The sequence below is a fragment of the Lolium rigidum genome, chromosome 2 (genome assembly GCF_022539505.1).
Source record: "Lolium rigidum isolate FL_2022 chromosome 2, APGP_CSIRO_Lrig_0.1, whole genome shotgun sequence".
In the NCBI taxonomy this organism is placed as follows: domain Eukaryota; kingdom Viridiplantae; phylum Streptophyta; class Magnoliopsida; order Poales; family Poaceae; genus Lolium; species Lolium rigidum.
Genome location: NC_061509.1, coordinates 38,168,829 through 38,192,749, shown reverse-complemented (window position 1 = coordinate 38,192,749; position 23,921 = coordinate 38,168,829). Strand labels below are relative to the sequence as shown.

The 23,921-nt window shown below is 47.0% G+C and overlaps 1 protein-coding gene across 1 annotated transcript; it reads left to right on the top strand.

Annotated features, from left to right (window-relative positions):
- The first annotated feature begins 1,195 nt into the window (after window positions 1–1,195).
- Window positions 1,196–12,107, top strand: LOC124689533. Its single transcript, XM_047223050.1, has 3 exons — window positions 1,196–2,222; window positions 3,621–3,706; window positions 12,066–12,107. The coding sequence occupies exons 1-3, from the start codon at window positions 1,196–1,198 to the stop codon at window positions 12,105–12,107; spliced, it is 1,155 nt and encodes a 384-aa protein (XP_047079006.1).
- Window positions 12,108–23,921: the final 11,814 nt, after the last annotated feature.

Sequence of the window (23,921 nt, the reverse complement as noted above, 5' to 3'; positions counted from 1 at the left end):
TTATAGAAGGATTTTACTGCAGGCTGTGTTGAGGGACAGTTTGGCTCCCCAACATTGTGCTCCTCTTTTCTGCTTTAGTTAGGATTTGTTGTTGATCTCTGTTTTGCACTTTGTTTCTTTCCTTATAAATCAACAGATTGAAATGCTCTTTTTTCCATGGAAACATTCTCTTTTTCCATGTCAAAGGAGAGCTTCAGAAGCTTTTTTCTTGAGGGAAAGAACCAAACTTTTACATTCTTTTATACATTGACTATGTGACTTTGGTTCGTGAAGAATTTTATGCACGGACTGGCAATGAAATGGACATCACTTCACAACAGTTTAAGCTCCACTTCACTGTTCAACAACTAAAAGGTCTAAGAGGAAAAAGCCACAGTTCACAGATCGTGGCCGTGGTCAGAATAGTGCGGATGCCAGAATAGTTCTGCACAATGATTTGGTTAATTAAGATTATGTACCCAGACAATGTGATTGTGAGGAGGTTATGGTGAAGACAATGTCACTCGATTCTCCATACTTCTTCGTAGGTTCAATGAGGAGGTCCGTACTCTTATATAAGTACGGAACGGTTGAACCACTTGATGCAGGCTGTTTCTCCCTTGACATCAAGACATTCCAGATTGAGAGGATGTGTGCTTCAAAGCCCTTAGTACCCGGGATCTCTAATACACACATATATAGCAACTTCCCGTCATCATTGTTGTCGGCACCGACGGTGCTGTTGCCGGCTGCAGGTGAGGTCATGTCTTAGAAGATTTGCAATATATGAATAAAAAAATTTACTACAATTTATTTGCAGTTTTGCTACATCTGCGTAATCTGTTTGCTACGGGGTCTCCGACGAGGTCTCCGGCGAGATTCTGGCGAGTTCAGACTTTTTCTTTTATTTCATGGACGAACTGTTTTTTGCTACAATGTAGCAAAAGCGGGTTTTTTTTTTGTTGCCGGGAGATATTTTTTTGCTACATTCAATAAAAGCAGATCTGACACTTCAATCCCCGGAAGACTCCCAGCAGTTTACAAGAAAAAATCACATGTGCACACATTGGCGAGGACAGCCCACTCACTTGCAATCAGACAGAGTAGACCCCTTGACTTCATCGAACCAGTAAACAAAGAGGGGAGTCTTCCTCCAAACAGAAAAAAGAGGGGAATCTTCCCGTTGCCGGCGGCGCCGCCTCGCCGTCGCGCAGCCATGCTCCGCATCCGCAGCTCCATCCTCACCCGCCTCCTCTTGTCCTCTGCCGCCTCTCCCATATTCCCGCTGCACCACCTCCTCTCCACGGCCGCGGCCGCCGTTCCCCCGAACCCTAGCTTTGCCGTCGAGGAGTACCTCGTCGGCACCTGCGGCCTCACCCGGCCACAGGCCCTCAAGGCTGCTGCCAAGCTCTCCCACCTCAAATCCCCCTCCAAGCCCAACGCCGTCCTCGCCTACCTCGCAGGCTTCGGCCTCTCCAGCGCCGACGTCGCCGCCGTTGTCGCCAAGGACCCCAAGATCCTCTGCACCGGCGTGGATATAACCTTGGCCCCTACTGTCGTCGAGCTCATCAAGCTCGGCCTCTCACATACCGAGATCGCGCGCTTCGTCATGCTCGCCCCCCGCTTCTTTCGCTTCAAAACATCCGTCTCCAACCTACTCTACTTCCTGTCCCTCTTCGGCTCCTACAAGAAAATCCCCCTGCTGCTCAGGTTCAACTCCAATCTTCTCCAATGCAGCCTCGACAAGCTGGTCAAGCCCAATGTCGCGCTTCTGCGGGAGTGCGGGATAGGTACTTGTGATATTGCCAAGCTGGGCCTCGCTTCTCCATGGCTGCTCAGCGCCAACCCGGAGCGCCTCCATGAGATGGTGGCACGCGCCAAAAGTCTCGGTGTGCCTCGTGGCTCGGGGATGTTCAGGCTCACGCTGCGTGCTGTCGCGTTCCTCGACAAGGAGAAGATCACCTCCAAAGTGGATTACTTGAAGAACACGCTCAGGTGGTCGAATGCCGAGGTGGGCATCGCTGTTTCTAAGCATCCGAACCTGCTGCTGAGATCTAAGGACATTCTGCTGAGTGGGTCAGAATTCCTCTTCTCTGAGGTGGGGTTGGAACCGGCCTACATCGCTCATCGTCCAACATTGCTCTCTTATAGCTTGGAGGGCCGGCTCAGACCCCGGTACTATGTAGTAAAGTTTCTGAAAGCAAATGGATTGCTAGATCATGACCGGGACTACTATAGTACAGTTGCCGGATCCTACCGAAAAGGAGGACACCCGTTTCGCTCCCCTCGCGTCGCCTCCTCCAGGCGACCGAGGAGGCGAAACCCTAGATCCTCCGCCCCCACCCTCCTCGTCGCCCCCAGAGACGCCGCCGGCCAAGCTAGCGACGCCGAGGAAGGGGGCGGCGGGGATCTGAGCTCTCGGCTCCCCGCGTGGCGTATAGATGGAGGACCGCCGCGCCGGGTTCGCCGCGGCCGTGGTGGCTGCTCGATGGGATCTCCTGCTCCGTTGGCTGGCCTCTGGCTCAGCCTTAGGTCAGGGTGGCCTCCTCTGGTAGTTCCCCGGCGAGGGCTCTGTCGGGCTGCGGGGCGGCGGCCTCGTGTGGTGTGGCGATGTTGACCGCGCGGCCGGTGACGCTCGCGGGTGCTGCTAACCGGTGCTCTGGCCGTGCGGACGGCGGGGCATTGGCGGGTGCGAGCTGGACGTGGGCGGCCCTGTCTGCTCAGGTCAGATCTCGAAGGTCAGATCTTCTCCTCCCTCTTAGGCTTTCTCCTCCCCGCGGTTCTTGGCTGCCGGCGGCTTCGGCGCCGACGCAGATGCTGGCTGGGGAGCAGGTGGGGTGCACCGGGGCCGGGAGAAATCCCTGGTCTTGGACCACAGCGGTGGCGACGTCGTAGGCGCCGTTCACCTTCCTGGAGGCACCGCTGAGGCCCTTCCTCCCCACCCCCTACCTCCGTCCTGGGCGAAAGCCCAAAATCGTCGGATTGGACGGCGGCGGCGCCAAGGCGTCGCACCCTCCCTGGAGGCGCCGTCTGGGGCCGGTGGTAGCTGGTGAGTGTTGCCTGTTTGGAGGGATCTGTGGGCTGCTGCTGCAGCTGGTTGGGTTGCTGGGCTGGGGCGCCCCCGCCCTTGCTCGACTCCCCTGCACCTCCGTGTTCGTTGGCTTCCCCCAAGTTTTCCCTTTTCCTCTCGGATGTTCCTGTCGAAGCTGTTGCTGCATATGCGTGCTTGTCGCTGCGAGAAGGCCTGCATGATCGAGCCCCTGTGACTGTCTCTTGGACAACAATTCTCCTTGTTCAAGGGTGAACAGACCCTTGTCTGTCGGTGCGACGCCCTTCGATCCAGGGCGAGAGGGCAGGGGCCCTCTGCAGCAAGGGAGGAGATTTGTGCGCTGCCGGAGTTCCCTTGGTGCTGATCCTCTGGAGGTGTGATCAAGGTCGATTGGCTGGTCTTTGCTGCTGTGTGCTTCTTCCTCGACTCCGAGCGTGAAGGTCCTCGACGGTGCAAGCAGGGCTTGTTGCATATCTGTGTTTGCTTGTGTTGTGCGTGGTGTTGTAAGCTGTTATCAGCATCCTTGTACCTTTGGCCGTATGGCTTTATTAATTTAAAGCTGGGCATTTATGCCTTCCGTTTAAAAGTACAGTTGCCTACAGCGAGAAGGTATTTTTGGAGAAGTTCATATGCCCTCACAAGGAAGCTGCACCACACCTCGCTGAAGACTATGGAGCTGCTTGTAGATTCAGATTTCCATGAACAAAGAGTGCATATGCTGGTAACTCTGTATGACACAGCAAAAAATTCACTGTGTGGAGTTAGCTGATAACTCCTGTGTCTCGGTGTTCATTGCCTACCTGGGGGTTTGTTATATGCTATACTATGCCGTTTACGTGTTGGTTTGGTGTTGCCAATCCCAGATAAAACAGATTATCTACTTTGGGAGTTCTGGTATGTTCATTAGTCCCTCCGATCCATAATAAGTGTTGGGGTTTTAGTTCAAATTTGTTCAATTTTGAACTAAAACCATGAACTTATCATGGATCGGAGGGAGTACATCATTTGGTAGAGAAGAAAACCTCACACTACTAGAACGTGTCCATCCTCATGTCATATTGACACACACATTGGTTCTAAGAGAGTGAGATGAGGGCATTCTGCAAAATGCTTTGAAGTGTCAATGATCAGTATATCTGGAAACTAATATATCTTTATGTTCTCAATGGCCACTGTATTATTTAATGCAATCCCTTTGGATGAAAGAAGGTTTAGTTGTTCATCTCCTCTTTCCATGAAAGAAGGTTTTCATTTTGGCCATGAAGATGATATGATGTCTCGAAATCTCCCTTTGGATGAAAATTTTGGATTTACTTTTTCGTGGAAACAGTTTTGGATATGTTGATGCCCACTGTGCTGATCACGGCTGTGGACGAAGTTTTGATCTAGATTATTGGTTGATTGCTTTAGTTCTTCTAAGCTGAACATCTCCATTCTTCCTGCAGTAGACTTGTTTAGATATTAACTATTGTGAAAGACTGAGTAATTCATGATTTACTAGTGTGTATCTGTTTTCCTTTATTTTTGTCCTGTATTTCTGAATGGCGTAGTGGCTCATGCTTTAATTTTTAGGCACAACTGATCTCAATAACTGAAAATGCAATAGTACAATTTGTGTATAGGTCAACTATCTCCTCCAAATACTATGGCTGGTTAAATATTAAGCTTCCTCTGGTTTGCAAGAGTCATGGTGTTACATGTTTTTGTAATGCCCAGCAAGGTAGCATGTCTGAACGAAGCTATGTTGTTAATTTGTTTGTTATATCATGATTTAAGATCGGCAAATGATTAGAATGTAAACCCTCTGTTTAATGTGGTATCCAATCTGCCTAGATTGATCTCAGGTGTTACATTTACATGCTATGTTTTTCTTTTCGCAAACAGAATTAGGCACTATCAGTCTTCACTTTTACTCAATGCCTCTAGGAGCATTGTTGCGGAATGACTTACTAAATGCTTTGGAGAACAAAGCTAGTACTGTCCATTACTCGGCAGCAGCTTATGCTTTTGCTATTTGTTTGAAAAAAAAAGCCCCAAATGCTGGCAAGAGCTATGCACTCGGCGAGGTACGTCTTGTCATTTTAATGTATGCAATTTTATTGAGTCAGTTGTGCATGTTCTCAATATATTTTGTAGTTGACAATGGACTACAAAAATCATATTCCACCTTTCTATTTATATTTATGGCAAGTACAATATGAATTATCGGCAAACTAGAGTTATTTTGTTCTGACAACAGATTTAAAACCTCTGTGTATCTGCATTTACAGTTTTTGTCCACATTATGTTGCTTCCCTGGTTTTTAGGCTTGAGAGATCCCGTTTTCATTTGGACATGAACGTGCTTCACAACTCAAGCTATTTGTGAGCTTGACAACAAAACTATAGCTTGCTGCTTGTTCTCTGCAAATTCCGGTGTCTTCGTTTATTGTAGTCTACTATAAATATAAAGCTCGAGAGCTTTATATAGTGGTCCATTTATTCAATAGAAAAATCATGCAATTGAGCTATCATGCTACACATGAATGTCTGCATCTCTTTATTTGTGATTTTGGGACAGAAAGAAATGAAAACCTCTCCAAATAGGATTGGATTATTAAGAGTCTATCATGTACTGCACCGAGTACTCGTGATTTAAAAAGGTATATAGCCAGAGCCTGACAATAGTACAAAAAGTGCATATCCTTGTGACACGCTGTGTGGTTGTTGTACTATGCCTTAGTATTTTATAACCTAAGTTCCTAAGCAAACATTCCCAGCCAGAAATTAAACCACGCCTAATGTAAAATATAACCACTACATAGCCAATTAAGGGTGACACCACTTCAGGGAGTTGGCCTGGATGTTTGAGCTGGATAACTTGTTTCAGAAAAAGGCTTTGTGTTATGTGCAGTTATAAGTACTTCCTCATTTATTCTTATGTTAACATGGCTATCCCCTTATCCTGTGAATCGAATCGAAGCAGCTGCATCTCATGCACATTCTCTCCGTACGTTGGAGCATGCTTGCTGCATGATAGCTCAACCTGCATGCCAGAGAATATGGCATTGCTGCCATGTTCCATCGTATTGCTTCCATCCTACAAGCTAGTCGCATTAGCTTCTTCACTGGAGGTAGTAGGACTGGATCAGCAATCTGCATTAGCATCCCTGGAAATGTATTTTGTACATGCTTCTGCAAGGTATGAACCTGTCATGAGTAGGTGCCATACCTGTAAACAACTCGACACTTTTTACATCTCCACATGAAGAAACTTGAGCCCCTTGGCCGTATTCTACATGGCATATATAGGGGAAAAGTCGTGAGTTTGTATGCAATATTTATGCTTGTGGATGATGTATAGTTTGGCAGCTAAGCTGTATCTCATTGCTGGAGGGATCACGGAGAAGCACTACTTCCGTTCCGAAATGTAGTATGTTCTGGAAAGCTAAATTTAGCTATCCAAAGCATACTGTACCACATTTTGGAACAGAGGTAGAATCATCTTTAAAGTTTAGAGCATCTCCAGTCGCGTGCCCCAAAGCGTCCCCCAAACCGCGCCGGATTGGGCGTTTGGGGGACGTGTTTTGTTCGTGCCGCGTTTGGTGGACGTCGCTCCCCAGCCGCGTCCCCCAAACGCCGCCCCCAATTAGAAATTCAAATTGTTGCATTCAAAAGAGATCGTTCTTACCGAATCGTCGCGATCAGAGTAGTGGCGATCAAAGTATTGGGCGCACGATCATATTACAGACCGGTGGTGCATGGTAATTAGAAAAAGGGGTTGGGCGACGGCGACGTATCCTGAGTCGACGCAGGCCCGTCGATCACGATGACCTCGTCGCGATCTGCCCGGTGCTGTGCATTCTCCGTCTGCTTTGTCGCCGACGTAGGTGTAGCAGTAGAAGACGCGTCAGCCGGCTTTTGCTCCGCGGTTGCTGCCGCTGCCGCTGCCTGGGCCGCCGCGTCGGCCGCCGTCATTTTGGCTTCAATGTCGTCGAGGATCTGGCCTTTGAAGAAGTTGTGCGCCGCCCGCGTCGGGGAGACATTCCCTCTGTCGACGCTTTCAACAGGGACATGTCGTCCCTGCGTTTCTTGAGCTCCAACTTCTCCTCTTGCCTCTTGAGCAGCTCCGCCCACCTTTCAACAGGGACATGTCGTCCCTGCGTTTCTTGAGCTCCAACTTCTCCTCTTGCCTCTTGAGCAGCTCCGCCCACCTTTCGTCGGCCTTTTTGTTGCGAGAGAGAAAGGTCGAGGAGACGTCGGCGAGGCATTTCGTGATCGACGCCTGCGTCTTCTCACACGACGCGGTGTCGGCCAAGGCGGTCTTGGCAGCCTTGTTGCCAGTGGGACGTCCTACCGACGTTGCCAGAGGCGCGTCCAGATCAACGGCGTCTTTCCCCTTGGACAGCGACAGGCGCGTCAACCGCCATTTCTCGTTCACTTTGAGCTTGCTATAGCAATGCATCAGCGTGAACGACTTATGCCCATCCGAGTTCCTCCGGTATACCTCCATGGCCCTATCAAACTAACCAAAGGAAGCGGAATCATTTCATCGAACACAATCTAGGCGCTACAGATTATGGAAGAAAGAGTCGTACCAGTTGGGAGACGTCGGCGCCGCTGTCGGCTCTGGTCACTAAGTCGTGATGGCATCCATGGAAGGAGTTCACCGACGCCTGGATGATGGCCCATCGCGTCGACATTGCCTTTTGGCTCCTCTTCACTGTCATTTTGTTGTAGTCGCTCTTGATGAGCTTGCGCTCATCGAACTCGGCCTTGATCATCGCCCAATACTTCCCGTATTTTTCGTTGGCGCCGATGATGGAGTCATGGCTCACCGTCGCCCACGACTCGCACAGACAAAGATCCTCCAAAACCGTCCACTTGGGGCCTCGTGTGCCCGACGCCATCTTCTTCTTTTTCTTCTTCGTCCTCACGCCGTCCGCGTCTACCTCCACGAGATCATCGTCATCGTCACCGGCACCCTCCTCGTCCTCTTCCTCGCCGCCCTCTTCGTCCTCGTCGTCGTCCTCCACCCCCTCCTCTTGGTCGTCCTCCTCGTCCTCACCCCCATCCTCCTCCTCAGCATCGGTGCCGTCGAATTCGAGCGGCCCCCTGCGGCCAGTGAAAGGGTCGCCGTCCGGACCGGGTCCTGGCTCGCGCTGCTCGTACGCCGGGGAGTAGAGGTTGTTGGGGTTGAAGCCGCCATGCGGCAGCGCATCCTGGTAGTGGGGCGACAAGTTAGGCGTCACACACCCGGGAGTGCCGGAGGGGCCGTCGTTGTAGAAGGCGGATGACGACGGAGAGATCACTCCCGAAACGTACACCGGCACGGACGTACTCCATGGGCTCGCGTTGGTGGCGGCGAGACACCCGGCCATTATGTGCTGGTGCTGGCGCGCCACCAGAGCCTTCTTCTCCTGCTCCGCCGCCCTCCGTCCTTTCCGCTCCGTCCTTTCCGCTCCGCCGTCGCCATCCTCCGGCGCAGACAATCTTTGCTGCCATTGATCTTCGGTCCATCCTTCCGGCTTCTTCTTCGGAGCCGGCGCCTTCCGCGGCTTCGCGAACGGCGCTTTCGCCCCTTTCGTCGCATTGCCCGGCGGCTTCTTGGCCGCTTTCTTGGCCATCTTTTTGGGGGCTGTCGGCGGTGGGTGGACGGCGGGAGGGAGAAACAAATCGGCGGGATAGGAGAAACGAATCGGTGGCGGGATATGTGTTGGGAGGCCAGAAATGCGCGGCGGGATAGGCGCGATGTGGCGGGAGGGGCGGTATTTGGCGGGAGTGGGAGACGACTTTTCACTGAGCCGTTGACGCGTCGCCCCCCCCCCCTCCCGCCCCGTCGGTTCGCCTCGCTTTTCGTTGTGTCCGGCGTGCCCGGAGCGTCCCCTGTGGGGCGGGGACGGGCTCGGGCGCCGGACACCGTATCGAGGCGCGCTGGACGAGGGTTTGGGGGACACGGCTGGAACCGTTTTTTGGTCCGGCGCGCCCCAAATCTGGTTACCTGCACCTTTTATGAAACAGGATTAGGACACTAGGACAGTCCTGTCAAATAGATTGCACATAACAGTCCATTGTAAAGGCGATGATCCAAATCTATACCTAATAATAAAGGAGCTAACGTTTCCTTGGTTCGGTCCGTCCAAATGCGTTTTGGTCCAACTTAAAGTGCGCTTTCGTCCAATTTCTATTTTTTCCACCCACCAAACGATCCGGCGACCAGAAAAAAAGACCTGGCGAACCACGGGAGAGAGACCTAGGCACACACGAACAAAAATCGAAGAGCTAATCAAAACTGGAGGGGTTGTAACCGTCCCGGACTTTGCATTGCCTACATGATCTATAAAAGCAATCGATCGATCACCTCCCCGTGATCCACATAAACCATATAAAAAAAAAGTCCCACCAAATCGATCGCACGATCTCGACGGAATTCGCTCGCCACGAAGCTCGACATGCAGATTTCCGTCTGCAACGGAGGTCCCGGACGCCGTTGTTGAAGGCCATCAAGATTCAGTAGGAACCTTGGAGGTCGTCGGCATCTGATCCATGGTTTCAGCACCATCGGGCTGCTCGAGTAGCTACGCTGCCGGCGGCTCGCCAAGGCCAGCGACAATCAGTGCCATAACTACTACAAGGACGAGGTGGGATTGAAATTGCTTAAGTAGGCCACGCCCACGGCCGGCTCGATCGCCATGGCCAGAACGCACGAGGCACGATCGGCGCGCCGGCGGCGTCCAGGCGGATAGCGACAAAGTGATATGACTTCGGACTGCTTTAGGAGGCCACGCTCGCGGCGGCTCACCATGACCAACAAAATCGAATGCATGATCGGCCGCGCCAGCGGAAAAACCAACAAATTAGCTATGGCCAAGCCAGTGCGGACGCGCTCGAGCCCGAGAAAAATAGCTCAGGTAAGGCCGCGGCGCGGAGGCCGGCTGGTGGCAATGCAGGCGAGCTGCATGCAGGACACACGCAATCTGCTAACCCCCCGGCCGAGATTTTTCTCAAAGCTACAATTCTCCAATCTGCCGATCGTTAATAACGAGGTAAGCACTGCAGGTGAGGTGCTATCATCTTAGCTCCATGCATATAATACAAGAGCCGTGTGTATCTTTGATTCTTTGTACGTCATTTTCGCTTGCACTTCGACCCGCTTGAACCTCCCCCATGCCTCCTGCTTCTCCCCCCACTCTAAAACAGTTGTAATGATCTCCAGTTTTTTTCGTTCTATAAAGTTGTTCAGGCTGGCGTAAGCCCGCCGTAGCCCCGGTCAAAAAAAAAAAAGAAATTCGCTTGCACGGCACATTTTTCTAAACTCTTGTATTTTTTTCTTTGTCTTTAAGTGTGTTCTGTAGGTAGAGATTAGTTTTTCCAATATAAATGCTTAAATTGTCATATCATCTTCCTACATTAATTATAGAAAAAACTAATACAATGTAATTAAAAAATTGATAAATTGATTTGTAGTCTCATTGGTGATGTTTGCTACTATGCCGCTACAGGAGCGACCATGGCAATCGACAGATTATCTTTGAGGGGGCTGCTGGTGGCAAAAGTAGCTATGCACAATAAGAGTTTTCGGTCATGGTGGTGATACTCACGCACTTTACCAGCTTCACGCTGCCTGTTGAGGGTCACCGATGTTGCAATCATGCTGCCACTCTGCCAGCAATAAGGTATAAATGCAGCTTTTCTCCCCCGTTGCAACACATGGGATATCGACACACGAATGTGACACCGTAGCAACGCACGGGTTTTCTGCTAGTGTTATCTAAAAAAAAGAAGGCGATGATCCAAATAATGTGCCATTATTTCTGCATGTTTGAAACAGCAGACCACAAGAGAGAGACTTGGGCCTCTGGGCCTCTTTTCTGGTGCGTTTGTTCAACAGCCGGCACCGTCCGTCCCCTCTTTCCCTCGCCGCCGGCGCCGTCGCCTGGGCCATGCTCCGCCTCCGAAGCTCCACCCTCGCCCGTCTCCTCTCTTCTTACTCCACATCTCCCGTCTCCCAGCTCCACCGCCTCCTCTCCACTGCCGCCCCACGAATTACCCTAAACCCTAGCTTCGCTGTGGACGAGTACCTCGTCCAGAACTGCGGCCTTACCCGGGCACAGGCACTCCAGGTCTCCGGGAAGCTCGCCCACATCAAGTCCCCCACCAATCTCGACGCCGTCCTCGCCTTCCTCGCCGGCCTCGGCCTCTCCAACGCCGACGTCGCCGCCGTCGTTGCCAAGGACCCCAAGTTCCTCTGCGCCGGCGTGGAGAAAACCCTGACCCCTACCGTCATCGATCTCGCCGGCCTCGGCCTCTCGCATACCGACATCGCGCACCTCGTCTGGCTCGCCCCCGGCAACTTCCGTCGCAGATCCCTCGTCTCCAACCTACCCTACTACATCTCGCTCTTCGGCTCCACCCACAACCTTGTCCCTTTTTTCAAGCAGAGCTCTGGTCTCCTCGGAAGCAGCCTCGACAAGGTGGTCAGGCCCAACGTCGCATTCCTGCGGCGGCAGTGCGGGCTACGCGACTGCCACATCTCCAAGCTCTGCCTCTCTACGCCATGGGTGCTCTCCGCCAACCCGGAGCAAGTCCGGGCTATCGTGGCGTGTGCCCAAGGCCTTGGTGTACCCCGTGGGTCTGGGACATACATGAACGCTCTGGATGCTATAGCATTCCTTGGCGAGGAGAACGTTGCCGCCAAAGTGGAGTATTTGAAGAAGACACTCAGGTGGTCGGACGCTGAGCTGCGCATGGCTGTTTGCAAGGCTCCGAATGTGCTCAAGAGGTCAAAGGAATCGCTGCAGCGCAGGTCCCACTTCTTCTTCTCCGAGGTTGGGGTGGAACCGGCGTACATTGCTCGTCGCCCCGTAATGCTCTGCTACAACCTAGAGAGCCGACTGAGACCGCGGTATTACGTTTTCAAGTTTCTTATGGAGAATGGATTGCTAGACAACGGTTGGGGCTTCCATTCAGTTTCTAAGGTGTCTGAGAAGGTATTCATGGACAAGTTCATCTGCCCTCACAAGGAATCTGCACCGCACCTTGCTCAAGACTACGCCAAGGCTTGTAGAGGGGAAGTGCCGGTTAGTTTCATATTTACATGAACCAGGAACCAACTTTGAAAATTTGTAGCTGCCGTATGGCACGGCTGAGTTTTCACTATGCCTAGTAAGTTTGTATTCCACATTAGTGTTCTTTTTTGCCTTATTAACTAGATGGTTGTTTCCTTCTGCTATGTCTACCACATGGTGGTTTGGTCGTTCCTAATGCCTAATGAAAGTTATAATTCATTTATGCTGTCATTAAATAGACAAGAAAACAGTGCATACAGTCTCTGAAAATGAAATCCCATGAACATATTTGTTATTCTGGCTCCTGTTTAGGGTTATGGAAATTGGATGTGCGGTAGACAAATTTCCGTATTTTAACATGTTTGTTTTCTCCAATATTGGTGGACTGGTTGCTGATGACTTGATTCCAAAAAACATTTTATCAGCTACCAAGACAAGGAAGCTCCTGAACACCATTGGGTTTGTTGTTGTCGTCGTTGCACTTATGGCCCTTCCTTCATTTGGGACGCCCTCAGCGACTGTGATTTGTTCATGGGCATCGCTTGGTCTTCTGGCTCTCAGAAGACAAGTGTTTGCGGTGAATCATATGGATGTTGCTCCAAAATTTACTGGCATATTCATGGGGGTTTCAAATACATTTGGGATATTTGATATTTGGTGTTGGCCTCACTGGAATTATTCTAGAGGCTGCAAAGACTTCTAACATGGATCTAACAAGTTCCGAGACCTGGAAAACAGTCTTCTTTGTTCCATGATAACTCTAACTGTAGTTCAGTCATTTTCTTGATTTTCTCAACTGGTGAGAAGATTTTCGAAGAGGATGGTTGTATTTTCCTGTTCTTTTCTTCTCATTTATGGTGAAAAGACGGGAATCACACATTTATATTTTTCATTATCTGTCAAATTTCAGAGTTAAGAATGGACCCTGGCCCACATATGCTAAGAAGCAATGTTATATTAGGAATAATAGCACGTGCTTTCTTATTGGGAACATGATCACGATTCTTGTTGTAATTTGTAGAAATTTGGATTTGGGCTCTAGGGATTTGAGAGGAAGAACATGGGGAATATTCTGGGAGCTTCACACAGCCGATCCATTCCTTTCACATCTAACATATACAACTTTCACTTTGCACTTTAGCCCTTCTTTCTTTTCTATCCTGCAGCTAAGTCCCTACAACACTCCCCCTCAAGATGGGGCGAAAATGTCTAAGAGCCCCATCTTGTCACATAGCTTCGAAAAGGATACAACACTCACACCCTTTGTTAATACATCAGCGAGCTGATCTCCCGTTTTGACAAAGCCTACATGGAGTTCTCCCTCATCAAGCTTCTCCTTAATGAAATGCCTGTCAATTTCAATATGTTTTGTTCTATCATGATGAACTGGATTGTTTATAATATTGATTGCAGCCTGATTATCGCAGTAGAGCCTGAGAGATCTTCCTCGGAACAACCGAAGTTCAGCTAACAACAATCGAAGCCATAGTAACTCGCAAAGACCTGAAGCCATGGATCGCAGTTCTGCTTCTGCCGTGGACCTAGCAACAACACTTTGCTTCTTACTTCTCCAACTAACTAGATTTCCACCCACAAAAGTGCAATAACCTGACGTGGATCTTCTATCATCCAAGCATCCAGCCCAATCAGCATCTGTAAATCCTTCTACTTCTAAATGTCCATGATTTGAAAAGAGAATTCCTTTTCCAGGACAACCCTTGAGATACCGCAGAATTCTGTTTACGACATCTAGATGATTTGATCGAGGATCATGCATATATCTACTCACCAGGCTTACAGCATATGCAATGTCAGGTCTAGTGTGAGATAGATAGATTAAACGACCTACAAGTCTCTGATATCTCACCCTATCAACAGGTTCCCCTGAATTTCTGGTGATACGAAGATTTGGTTCAATTGGCGTGGCAGCAGGTTTACTTCCAAGCATCCCAGTTTCAGCAAGAAGATCTAGTACATATTTCCTTTGAGAGAGATAGATACCTTGAGCTCCGTAAGCTACTTCAATTCCCAGGAAGAAGTGAAGGAAGCCAAGATCTTTGACATCAAAAGACTTCGCCAACATTTTCTTTAAGTTCCTAATCTCCTCATCATCATTCCCTGTAACCACAATATCATCCACATATACGACCAAAATGGCAATCTTGTCTTGGTGATGCTTAAAGAAGAGGGTATGGTCAGCATTGCTTTGTTGGAAACCCAAGTAGCAAACTTCCTTGCGAAATCTCCCAAACCAAGCCCTTGGAGATTGTTTAAGTCCATAAAGTGATTTCTTCAGTCTACACACTTTACCCTTTGTCTCAGGCCCATTGAACCCTGGTGGAATTTCCATATATACTTCTTCATTAAGATTTCCATGAAGAAATGCATTCTTCACATCTAGCTGGAATAACTTCCACTTGTTATTTGCTGCTACTGAAATTAAAGTTTTGATGGTGCTCATCTTTGCAACAGGGGCGAAGGTTTCATCATAGTCCACTCCATAGGTCTGACTATATCCTTTTGCCACAAGTCTTGCCTTATATCTCTCTACTTTCCCTTCAGGTGTTTGTTTTATGGTAAACACCCATTTGCAGCCAACTATCTTTTTATTAGCAGGAAGTGGAGTGATTACCCATGTATTATTTTTGTCAAGAGCAGCCATCTCCTCTAGCATTGCTGCCCTCCACTTTGGGTTCAGTTTTGCCTCCTGCCAGTCCCTCGGTAGAGGTCCTGCAGAGTCTAGCGCGGTAATAAATGCCTTATAAGATGAACCAACTGCGTCATACGTGACATAGTTAGAAACATTATAAGGGCCCAATCTGGAGGGCAATTTTCCAGCATTAGGGCGTGGTTGCTTTCTGTGAGCTATAGGCACATCAAGGTCATCATAGCAAGGAGAGATGTTACCATTATCCGAGGGCAGTGCAGTATCATCAGTTCGACCTTGAGTGTCCTCTCTTTGGTCAACCTGCTGCTCATGATGCTGTCCATGGGCCTCACCTTCAGGTTCTACTACTTGCGTCAGCTCTTCAGTACGGGGTCTTCGTGTATATACCTGAATCTTATTTTCTTCATTTGGTTTAGGCCATCGAAGTGCCTCATTTGATGAGTCATTTTTCTCTCCCTGCCTTTCTTCATGTTCTATTTCTGACGGAATTACCCCGATTATCATCTCTCTTGATGTGGATGTATCATGTTCCTCTACCTCCTCTCCCCCTGCCTCACAATCTTCACCTAGGATTTCATTAGTAAACATATCGGGAAATACATAAGTTAAGTATGTTGGTTCACCATAAAATGGTACGTGCTCCCTAAATGCCACATCTGCACTCACAAACATTCTTCTTTCGGAAGGACACCAACACTTATAACCCTTTTGTTTACCGGAATAACCCACAAACACACACTTCAATGCCCTTGGATCAAGTTTGCCAACGAGATGGCCTGTAGTCCTTTACAAAGCACACACAGCCAAAGACCTTGGGTGGAACCACATACGTTGTTTCACCTGTTAGACACTCTATGGGGCTCTTATATCCAAGTACCCTCGATGGCATTCTATTTATCAAATAAGCGGCTGTCATCACAGCTTCTCCCCACAGAAACTTTGGAACATTCATAGTTGTCATTATGCAACGAGTTATCTCCAGTAGATGCCTGTTCTTCCTTTCAGCCAAACCATTCTGCTGAGAAGTACCTGGGCACGTTGTTTGATGAATTATCCCAAAACTGGATAAGTACTTATCAAATTCCTTGTTCACATACTCTGTACCATTGTCAGTACGGAACACTTTCATGCATGCATTATATTGTGTCTTGATCATATTATGGAAATCAACGAAGCATTCAAACACATTATCTTTATTCCTCAACACATAAACCCAAGTGACTCTAGTACAACAATCAATGAAGGTAACAAATGAGCGGTAACCATTTAAAGCTGAAACTCCACTAGGACCCCACACATCAGAATGTATAACTTCAAGTGGTGTGTCACTCCGATTGTCAGATGACACATAAGTTCTCCTAGTTTGTTTCCCAAATTGGCATGCATCACATACTAGGTTTTCTTTCTTAACTTTATTATAGAGATTAGGATAGAGCTGTCCCAAGGTAGCAAAAGGCATGTGCCCCAACCTACGGTGTTGAAGTAGAAACTCTTCTAGTGGTGAAGGAGATATAACAGATGCAACTAAAGGAGAAACCTCCTTGTTCAGGTAATACAAGCCATCAAGCATACTCCCGGTCCCTAATTCCCTTCCGCTTTCAAGTTCCAGAAAAATGCATCTAGTTGGAAGAAAGATAGCAGCGCAATTAAGCTCACTAGTGATGCAACTGATTGACAAAAGATTAATTGGGAACGAGGGAATATGCAACACTGATGATAGTGTTATGTTTGGACAACATTTAATCTTTCCTGACCCCACAATACTTTGGACAGAACCGTCAGCAAGTGTGACATTCTGGTGTGTAAAATCAGGAGTATACTCACAGAATTCCTTATAAGACCCTGCCATATGTTTAGATGCACCGGAGTCTATTAGCCATCTTGCATTGGAGCAATTGTGTCTGTGCAAATCAGATTTACCACGGCAGCTTGCTTCCTTAAATCTTTGCCATTTTTCCCATTCATCAATTGTCATTTGGACCTTAACGGTGTGTAATAATTCCCCAGCAACCTCAGAACCATGTATTCTTTCCATTGGTCTTCTTCTGAAGCAACTCCCACTTGCATTAGTGACTATATTAGCTGCACCGGCATATCCACCTCTATAACCACAAAACTCACCAATACCCATCTTGTTCTCCTACAACAGCACAATCTCAGCCTCTCCCACTGCTACTGTCACCAACACTGCCTCAAACAAATCGGCTCTATCCACACCTCCTCTGGCCACATACACCTCTTCCTCTCTTCCAGCCTCAGCTTCTTCACTCTGCAACCACGCCACCAACCACTTTTGGACTGTTGTGTGAGCCTCCAATCAACCCCTTTGCAGATCGCAGCTATATAAACTGCAGCTGCTCCCTTCTGGGCTCCTTCCTGCTTGGCAGGAAGATTTTCCAACAAACACCAAATCAATCACGTACCGGGGCAAAGATGCACTCCTCTGCACCCAGCCACCGCTGGTCCCCAATCTTCTGCAGCCCCGCTACTTCTCCTGGCCGCACGCTGCTGCCGGCCGCTACAGCCGAACCTCCGATTCAGAGAAGCAGCACGTCCACCTCTTCAGCACCAAAGCTGCCTCTCCTCTAGGGCCAGATCGAGCGCTGCTGGTGATGTCAGCTCTGATACCATGTTGTAATTTGTAGAAATTTGGATTTGGGCTCTAGGGATTTGAGAGGAAGAACATGGGGAATATTCTGGGAGCTTCACACAGCCGATCCATTCCTTTCACATCTAACATATACAACTTTCACTTTGCACTTTAGCCCTTCTTTCTTTTCTATCCTGCAGCTAAGTCCCTACAACAATTCTGTTATTCCCCAGCTGGCTGGTTGGTCTATTTGCAACTATTGCATTGTGTAATTTCTTGTCCTTATGTCACATGCATAGTAAAATAATGTGAATTGTGCATGATAGCACGAAATCAGGATACCATGGCATTTCTTCTATCCTGCAGGCAGGATCAGAAAAGAAAATCTGAGTGTTCTATACTTTTGAGAAATGAAGCTGGTATTTTGAAGGTGTCAGGGTTATAACTGAGTACTCTAGGAGTTCTCGCGAATCCAAGTTTCTGCCGTGAGATTGGCATCTCCATGGAACATGGAGAGCTCCCTTTGGCAGAGTGTAGAGGAGCATTTCTGTCTTTTGTGAGGTGGATAACTGTAGCTAAAGAGTTCTATTATTTTACATATGTTCATTTTTAGTACTTACACCTGCCAATCCAACTGCACCTTGAGTACCCCCACATAGAACTGCTTATAATGCGTGTGAAGAGAAGTGTCTAACTCCTTTACCTGATCCATATGAAACAAATTTGTACTTTAGTTATGAAATAATTCCCCTTCAGCTGTCCCCAGGTTTATCCAGTCATGATGTGCCAGATTGCAGCTAGCGAAAATTGAACTTAGTATTCAGTAATTAACAAAACTCATAGCAGGTTTGGCCCAGTAAACTATTGCAATCCTGGTGGGTTAACCCACCAGCCACAAAACTCAAGTAGTCGAGTACTTGATGCTGTTGAACTGCCAAGTACAGATGTAAAGTTTATTTCAACTGTGCGCATAATTCTTTATTAAAGTACTGTCTTGTTGATTCTCTCTGCAGGTTATTAGCAGAAAATTACAACCGTTCAGAGTTGAGTGAGATCAGGAATTAAGAATTCTCAAGATGTTCTGCTGATAATGATCCACGGGCAACCAAACTGCACAGTTGTTACGGTACCACTACTCTCCACTATGCCAACACAAGGATTGAAGGTTCGATTACAACTCAGGAAGGGGAATTGGAGAGGAGAGCAGTTCGGGAGGGAGAGAAGAAGCAGGAGGTTGGGGATACAATATCATGTAATGGTCAATCGACAACGAGTGGATCACACGGCATCTCGCTTTAAGCCCCTTGATGCCAACTGGGACACGGCAACGGAGATGGGCTGACATTCTTCTCGCTTCCTAGGCTTCAACTGGTCCATTCTTGTCCATGGACCCTAGCATGTCTTCTTCCTGCCCGACGCAACCTCCTTCTCTGTTGACCTATAGCTTCCATTGCCACATCATTCCTTTGGTCCATGACATTACCCTCCCCTTGAGATCCAGCTTGTCCCCAAGCTGGACAATCTGGGTCCTTGATCTTCAGTTCTTCTTCGTCCTCCCAGGTTGCCAGGGCCTCAGACAACCCTTGTCAACGCACCTTCACTTGGCGAACCAATACAGAATCACGGCGACGCCACCTTGTGCCCAACACCATGTCTGGCACCACCTCTTCATGATTTGGTTCTGGCAACTGATCTTGTACAGACTGCTCACTGCTTTCTTTAGCTGTGAAACATAAATAACAGGATGTATTTTGCTGGACAGTGGGAGTGCTAGCTTGCAGGCCTGGGTTGCAGTTTCGACTTAACAGATTTATCCATGTATACTTAAAAGAAGAAGAGAAATCCATGCCAACTGAAGAAATTAGATCATGTTCAATTTCCCTCTATTTTTGAGCACCATAGTTCGTTTCTCTTGACAGATATCAACAGTCAGATGTTTAACCATGTCACTGAACCTGCACCAATGTTGCTCAGCAAAGATTTAATACTACAATGAGGCAAGTGGAGGCTGCAGTTGCAGATGCATAGAGCTTCCAAGGTTCTTCTCAATTATCACAGAAAAAATAGGAAAAAAATTAGCTACAAGACCCTTTTTTTTTCGAGAGCACGCGAATAGCGTGCCTTATCTTTATAGAAGAATCTTTCTTTATAGAAGAAGAAGCATAACAAGTACAAGAAAACACAAGAAAGCACGCCAGTGCTAAGACACACACACACACACCGCCTCCCTCCGCCTAGGCTTACTCTCTCGCTATACCTAGCCTCTCTCCTCTCTTCGCCCTCTCCCATAGGTGAAAAGCCTCTCTAATCTCCACTAACATTTGGTCTACCGTTTTTTGCTCCCTCACATTCCCCAAAGCTCTTGCGTTCCTCTGTTTCTAGAGCGTTCATGCCGTGCTAATGACCATCGAGTCGAAGCGCTTCCTGTTGATCCTCCGCACTCGCTTGTGGGCCTCCGTCCACCATCGCTGTAGGTTCCCCGTGAATCCTGGATCCGCTATCCGAAGGTTCGCACTGAGTATGACCTTGCACCACACCTGTCTCGCATAGGGGCATGTGACTAGAATATGATCGACGCTGTCCTCCTCTTGCAGACGTGTATAGCACGCGTCCGGGTGCTCCTGGAGCCCATGTCTTGCCCTCCTGTCTGAACTGAAGTCCACAACCTATACTTCAGAGCCAGCCATGCAAACATCTTACATTTCATGGGAGAGAAGGACCCACACATAATGGCTCGCTCATACTCCACCGGACGCTTCCAAGACAGAGCATCTTGTACGTGCCCTTCGCCGTGTAGACTCCCGATTCCACACCTTTCCAGGAGATGTGTTCTGGACTCGTGTCATCCCTCTCCACAGTCTCCACCGCCTCCCACAGGGTCAGGCACTGCATCCAAAGCTTAGTCCCAGTCCCGTTGCTAGCCGGGATAAATGGTTCTCCACGTGGTCACGTTACAGGGTTTGGGCTGGAGAACCTTTAGTCCCGGGCCGTAATACCAACCGCGACTAAATATTGTTTTCAATAATTATGTTTTTCATTTTCCTTATTTCATTTTCCTAATTTATTTTTTCTTTTTTTTTGACTTGTTACTCTCTCACTTGGACCATTTTTAATACTACTTACACTTAATCTGTAGTCAAATTGTAGACTTGATCATCACTTCCCGGTCGGTCACCCATCCGCACACTACTCAACCCTCAGCACGCTTAACTCCTCGATTCTTTCCTGCTGGGCTCCCGCGAATGTGATTGTACCTTGTTGTAAATACTACCATATCAATCATATTAACTCTTATACCATTGTGATATATTTCTGTATTTTTTGAAACCAAAACAATCTGTAAACCGGAATTGGACAAATAATATATGATTTATTATTAGAAAAATATGAGTGATTTGAATATAAAATAATTATGTTTTTATTCATTTATTATTATTATTATTATTATTATTATTATTACTAGGAAACATGCCCGCGCTTTGCGGCGGATTGATTTTTACAATTTCATTTTATGTTTGGCGGAGGAGTTAAGTCAAGGCCGCATACTATGTCCCCGCACTATCCTACAAATAACTAGTTTCTCGTGCAGCTTAATAACATGCAACTGCTAGTTCTGGACATAGCCAAACACGCGGGATGAGAGGAAAGATGATTGGCACGACAAGCGTCACCAATTGGCAGATTCGATTTATTGGAAATGGGATACATTGGAAATTTTAATCAGAGAGGAATGTGAGGACTAGTTCTAGAGGTGTGTTCTAGATCTAGAATGAGGACATGGGCCGCTTGTATCAAGTTCAGTTGGTACAATTTAGCACAGAGATTGTTGAGTTGGGGAAGTTATCATTTGAGTGGCAGTGCAACATCAAGCACATCTTTGTGACTACCTTGCGACGCTTTCCTCTTTGTTCCCGCCAAATCATTCTCTCGCCTCCACCAGGTGCGGTGGCAAGGCTCACCAGAGAAACTCTGAAGAAGCGGGGTTGGGTGATGAACCTGAAGACCTCGCTTACACGACCTCCAGCCCTTTTAAACAACCGCCAATAACTGAACAGGAACAAAACCGAGGCTCCGTTTGGGAGCTCTTTTTTTGAAGTATTCCGGGAATTATTGTTTCATAGTAAGTGCCACAGTAATAAACAAACTTTACTAGTATTCTCTGAACTATGGAGCAAGATGCAGATGGCAACTGGGTGGCTTTAGGTCATCCAGGTTTGATATCTGTAAGACTGAGGTTGGCAGTTTTTATATCAAAGTCACTCTTCTAGATAAAAAAATACAGATGAAATGGAATTTGATCATTGTCTATGGAGCTGCTCAACTAGATGACAAGGAAGATTTCTTGATTGAGCTCCTGCAGTGACCAAGAGTTACCTCTGCTCATTGGGGAGACTTTAACATCATTAGATTCCCTTCAGAAAAAAATAAAATCATGATGAGAAACAGATGGACTGATATGTTCAATGCCATTATCAATTAGTGCAGAGATTGTTGAGTTTGGAAAGTTGTCATTTAAGTTGGTGCGCAACATTGAGTACATCTTGGTAGTACCGTGCGACTCTTTCCTCTTTATTTCCACCTAGCCATACTCCTGCCTCCACCGGGCGTGTATGCCATGTATGCTAGTCTCGGATCGTGATGGCAGAAGAAATTGATGAATTAGTCGTAGCATGCATGCTCTATTTTTTCTTCATAAAATTGGCTTTTGTCTCATACATTGTTCTATATCTTAATCACTTCAAAGCCTAGTCTTGCAAAGGAATCTGGTAAATGTGCGTGTCGAGTTCACAAGAATTCTAGGAATGACTACACTAGAAAAAAAACTCAAACTTGAAATGGAAGAGTTAGCATAGTTGATTGAATGCGTAGAAGTCACATGATCAATCTGCTTCTGGATTAGGATGGGCGATTCATTCATTAGTTTTAGCACGCAAATAATTGTTGCCTTACTATGGACTATACCATAAACTAACATGTAAATTTCAGCTAACAAATGAACATGCAAGGATCGTGAGAACTCACACTACACTACATTGCTTACACCCCCCTTAGTCTCTTTTGACCTAATAGTCTCCTAGTGTGATCGTCACTTCAATCGACAAAATGATATTTTCCTTTCCGCGCGTCACTCTACACGTAGTGTGTCGGGTTTAATGGGCTACGCTCGCCTCATTATCACAGACATGGCAAATGCAATTAATTATTTTTATTCCAGATGGCAGGGGAACACACACATTGTTTGATCACTGTGATATATTGAGTTTTTGTACACTATAGTGAGCTTTAGAAACTCGATACACTATACTAATCTTATATTTTCTTTTTGGTTTTCATGTTATAATATATCGTTATTTTCATAATTTACATGATCAGGGCAGTGCGTGTGTGGGATTAGCGTACTGGTAAATAAAATGAGATAATATACCCTCTTTATTTGGTCTTAGTGATTACTTTCCAACTTATCCTGTTATCTTATAACGATTTCTTTATAACATTTACAAACTTATGCGAGTACAGTCATAAAGTGAGATTGTTTACCACTGCAAAAGGTGGTTTATATTCCTAATTCAGGATTTGTGCCATTGCCATCGTTCTGCTTCTTTAATCTATCACTATGAAAGCTATGGCTTCCCTGTCCATAATTTATACAGATGGTTTTCATACTGATTTACTTTCTTTCGGTTACAGCTCTGATATTTGAGCCGTTCTGCCGCTGGTCATTGCTGCTGCCGTGCTGTTGAAGTTATCAGCAAGTACTTGCTGGTGTATGATGGTTCTTGTTTTATTGTGTCCATTTGCCTGTGCCTTGCCAGTTTACTCCAAAAATGGTCTGCTCTTTGCCTGGTTGAGGGTGTTCCGCGGCCTTCCTGTTCAGTCAGCTCAGTCAGCAGTTTTTTCATTTAGTTTATTTTCCGTCTTGCTAAAATCGTTCGTCTTTTGATATCTAGACACGACTAACTATTGTAGTGACATGTAATATGTTTCTGGCCAACTTACAGATTTTCCCAAGTTTGAGTTTGTCAGCTTCTTCAAAGAAAATGGCCCGTAAGAATTACTTATGTAAAACCTGGTTTAGTTTGTATTCGCATGATGCTTCTTGTAAAACTTTGGTTGTCTACTTTACTGCTGCATTTATTTAAATTTCTGCAGTTGTCATTGCCATTATTTATTTAAGCTAGGAGGCTAATATAACCTTGTAACCAATTGTGCCTTTGTGCAGGCTAGCAAACCTGCATTGATTGTCTGCTATCATACAATTGTAAGTTCTATTTTCAGAGGTAGTCTCGTAAGTAAGAAGGTATTTTGCTATATTTTCTTCTGTAAATGTTCATATACTTTTATCACGCCATTGGTGTTAGATGTCTTGATGAGGAGGTTATGCAATGATATAAATTTGGAATAAGCGAATCTAGCATTGTAATGCTTCAGATTTTCTCTTTCGGTAGAGTGGATGTCATGTGCTTTGGGTTCGGACTTGTTTTATGTTTGAGACTAAAACGTGGTGAACTCGATTTGTTTACCCTGTGCTATCATCCCACCGAAACTATCTCCCCTCGCAGTATTTGTTTAACATAGTGATACCTACTCT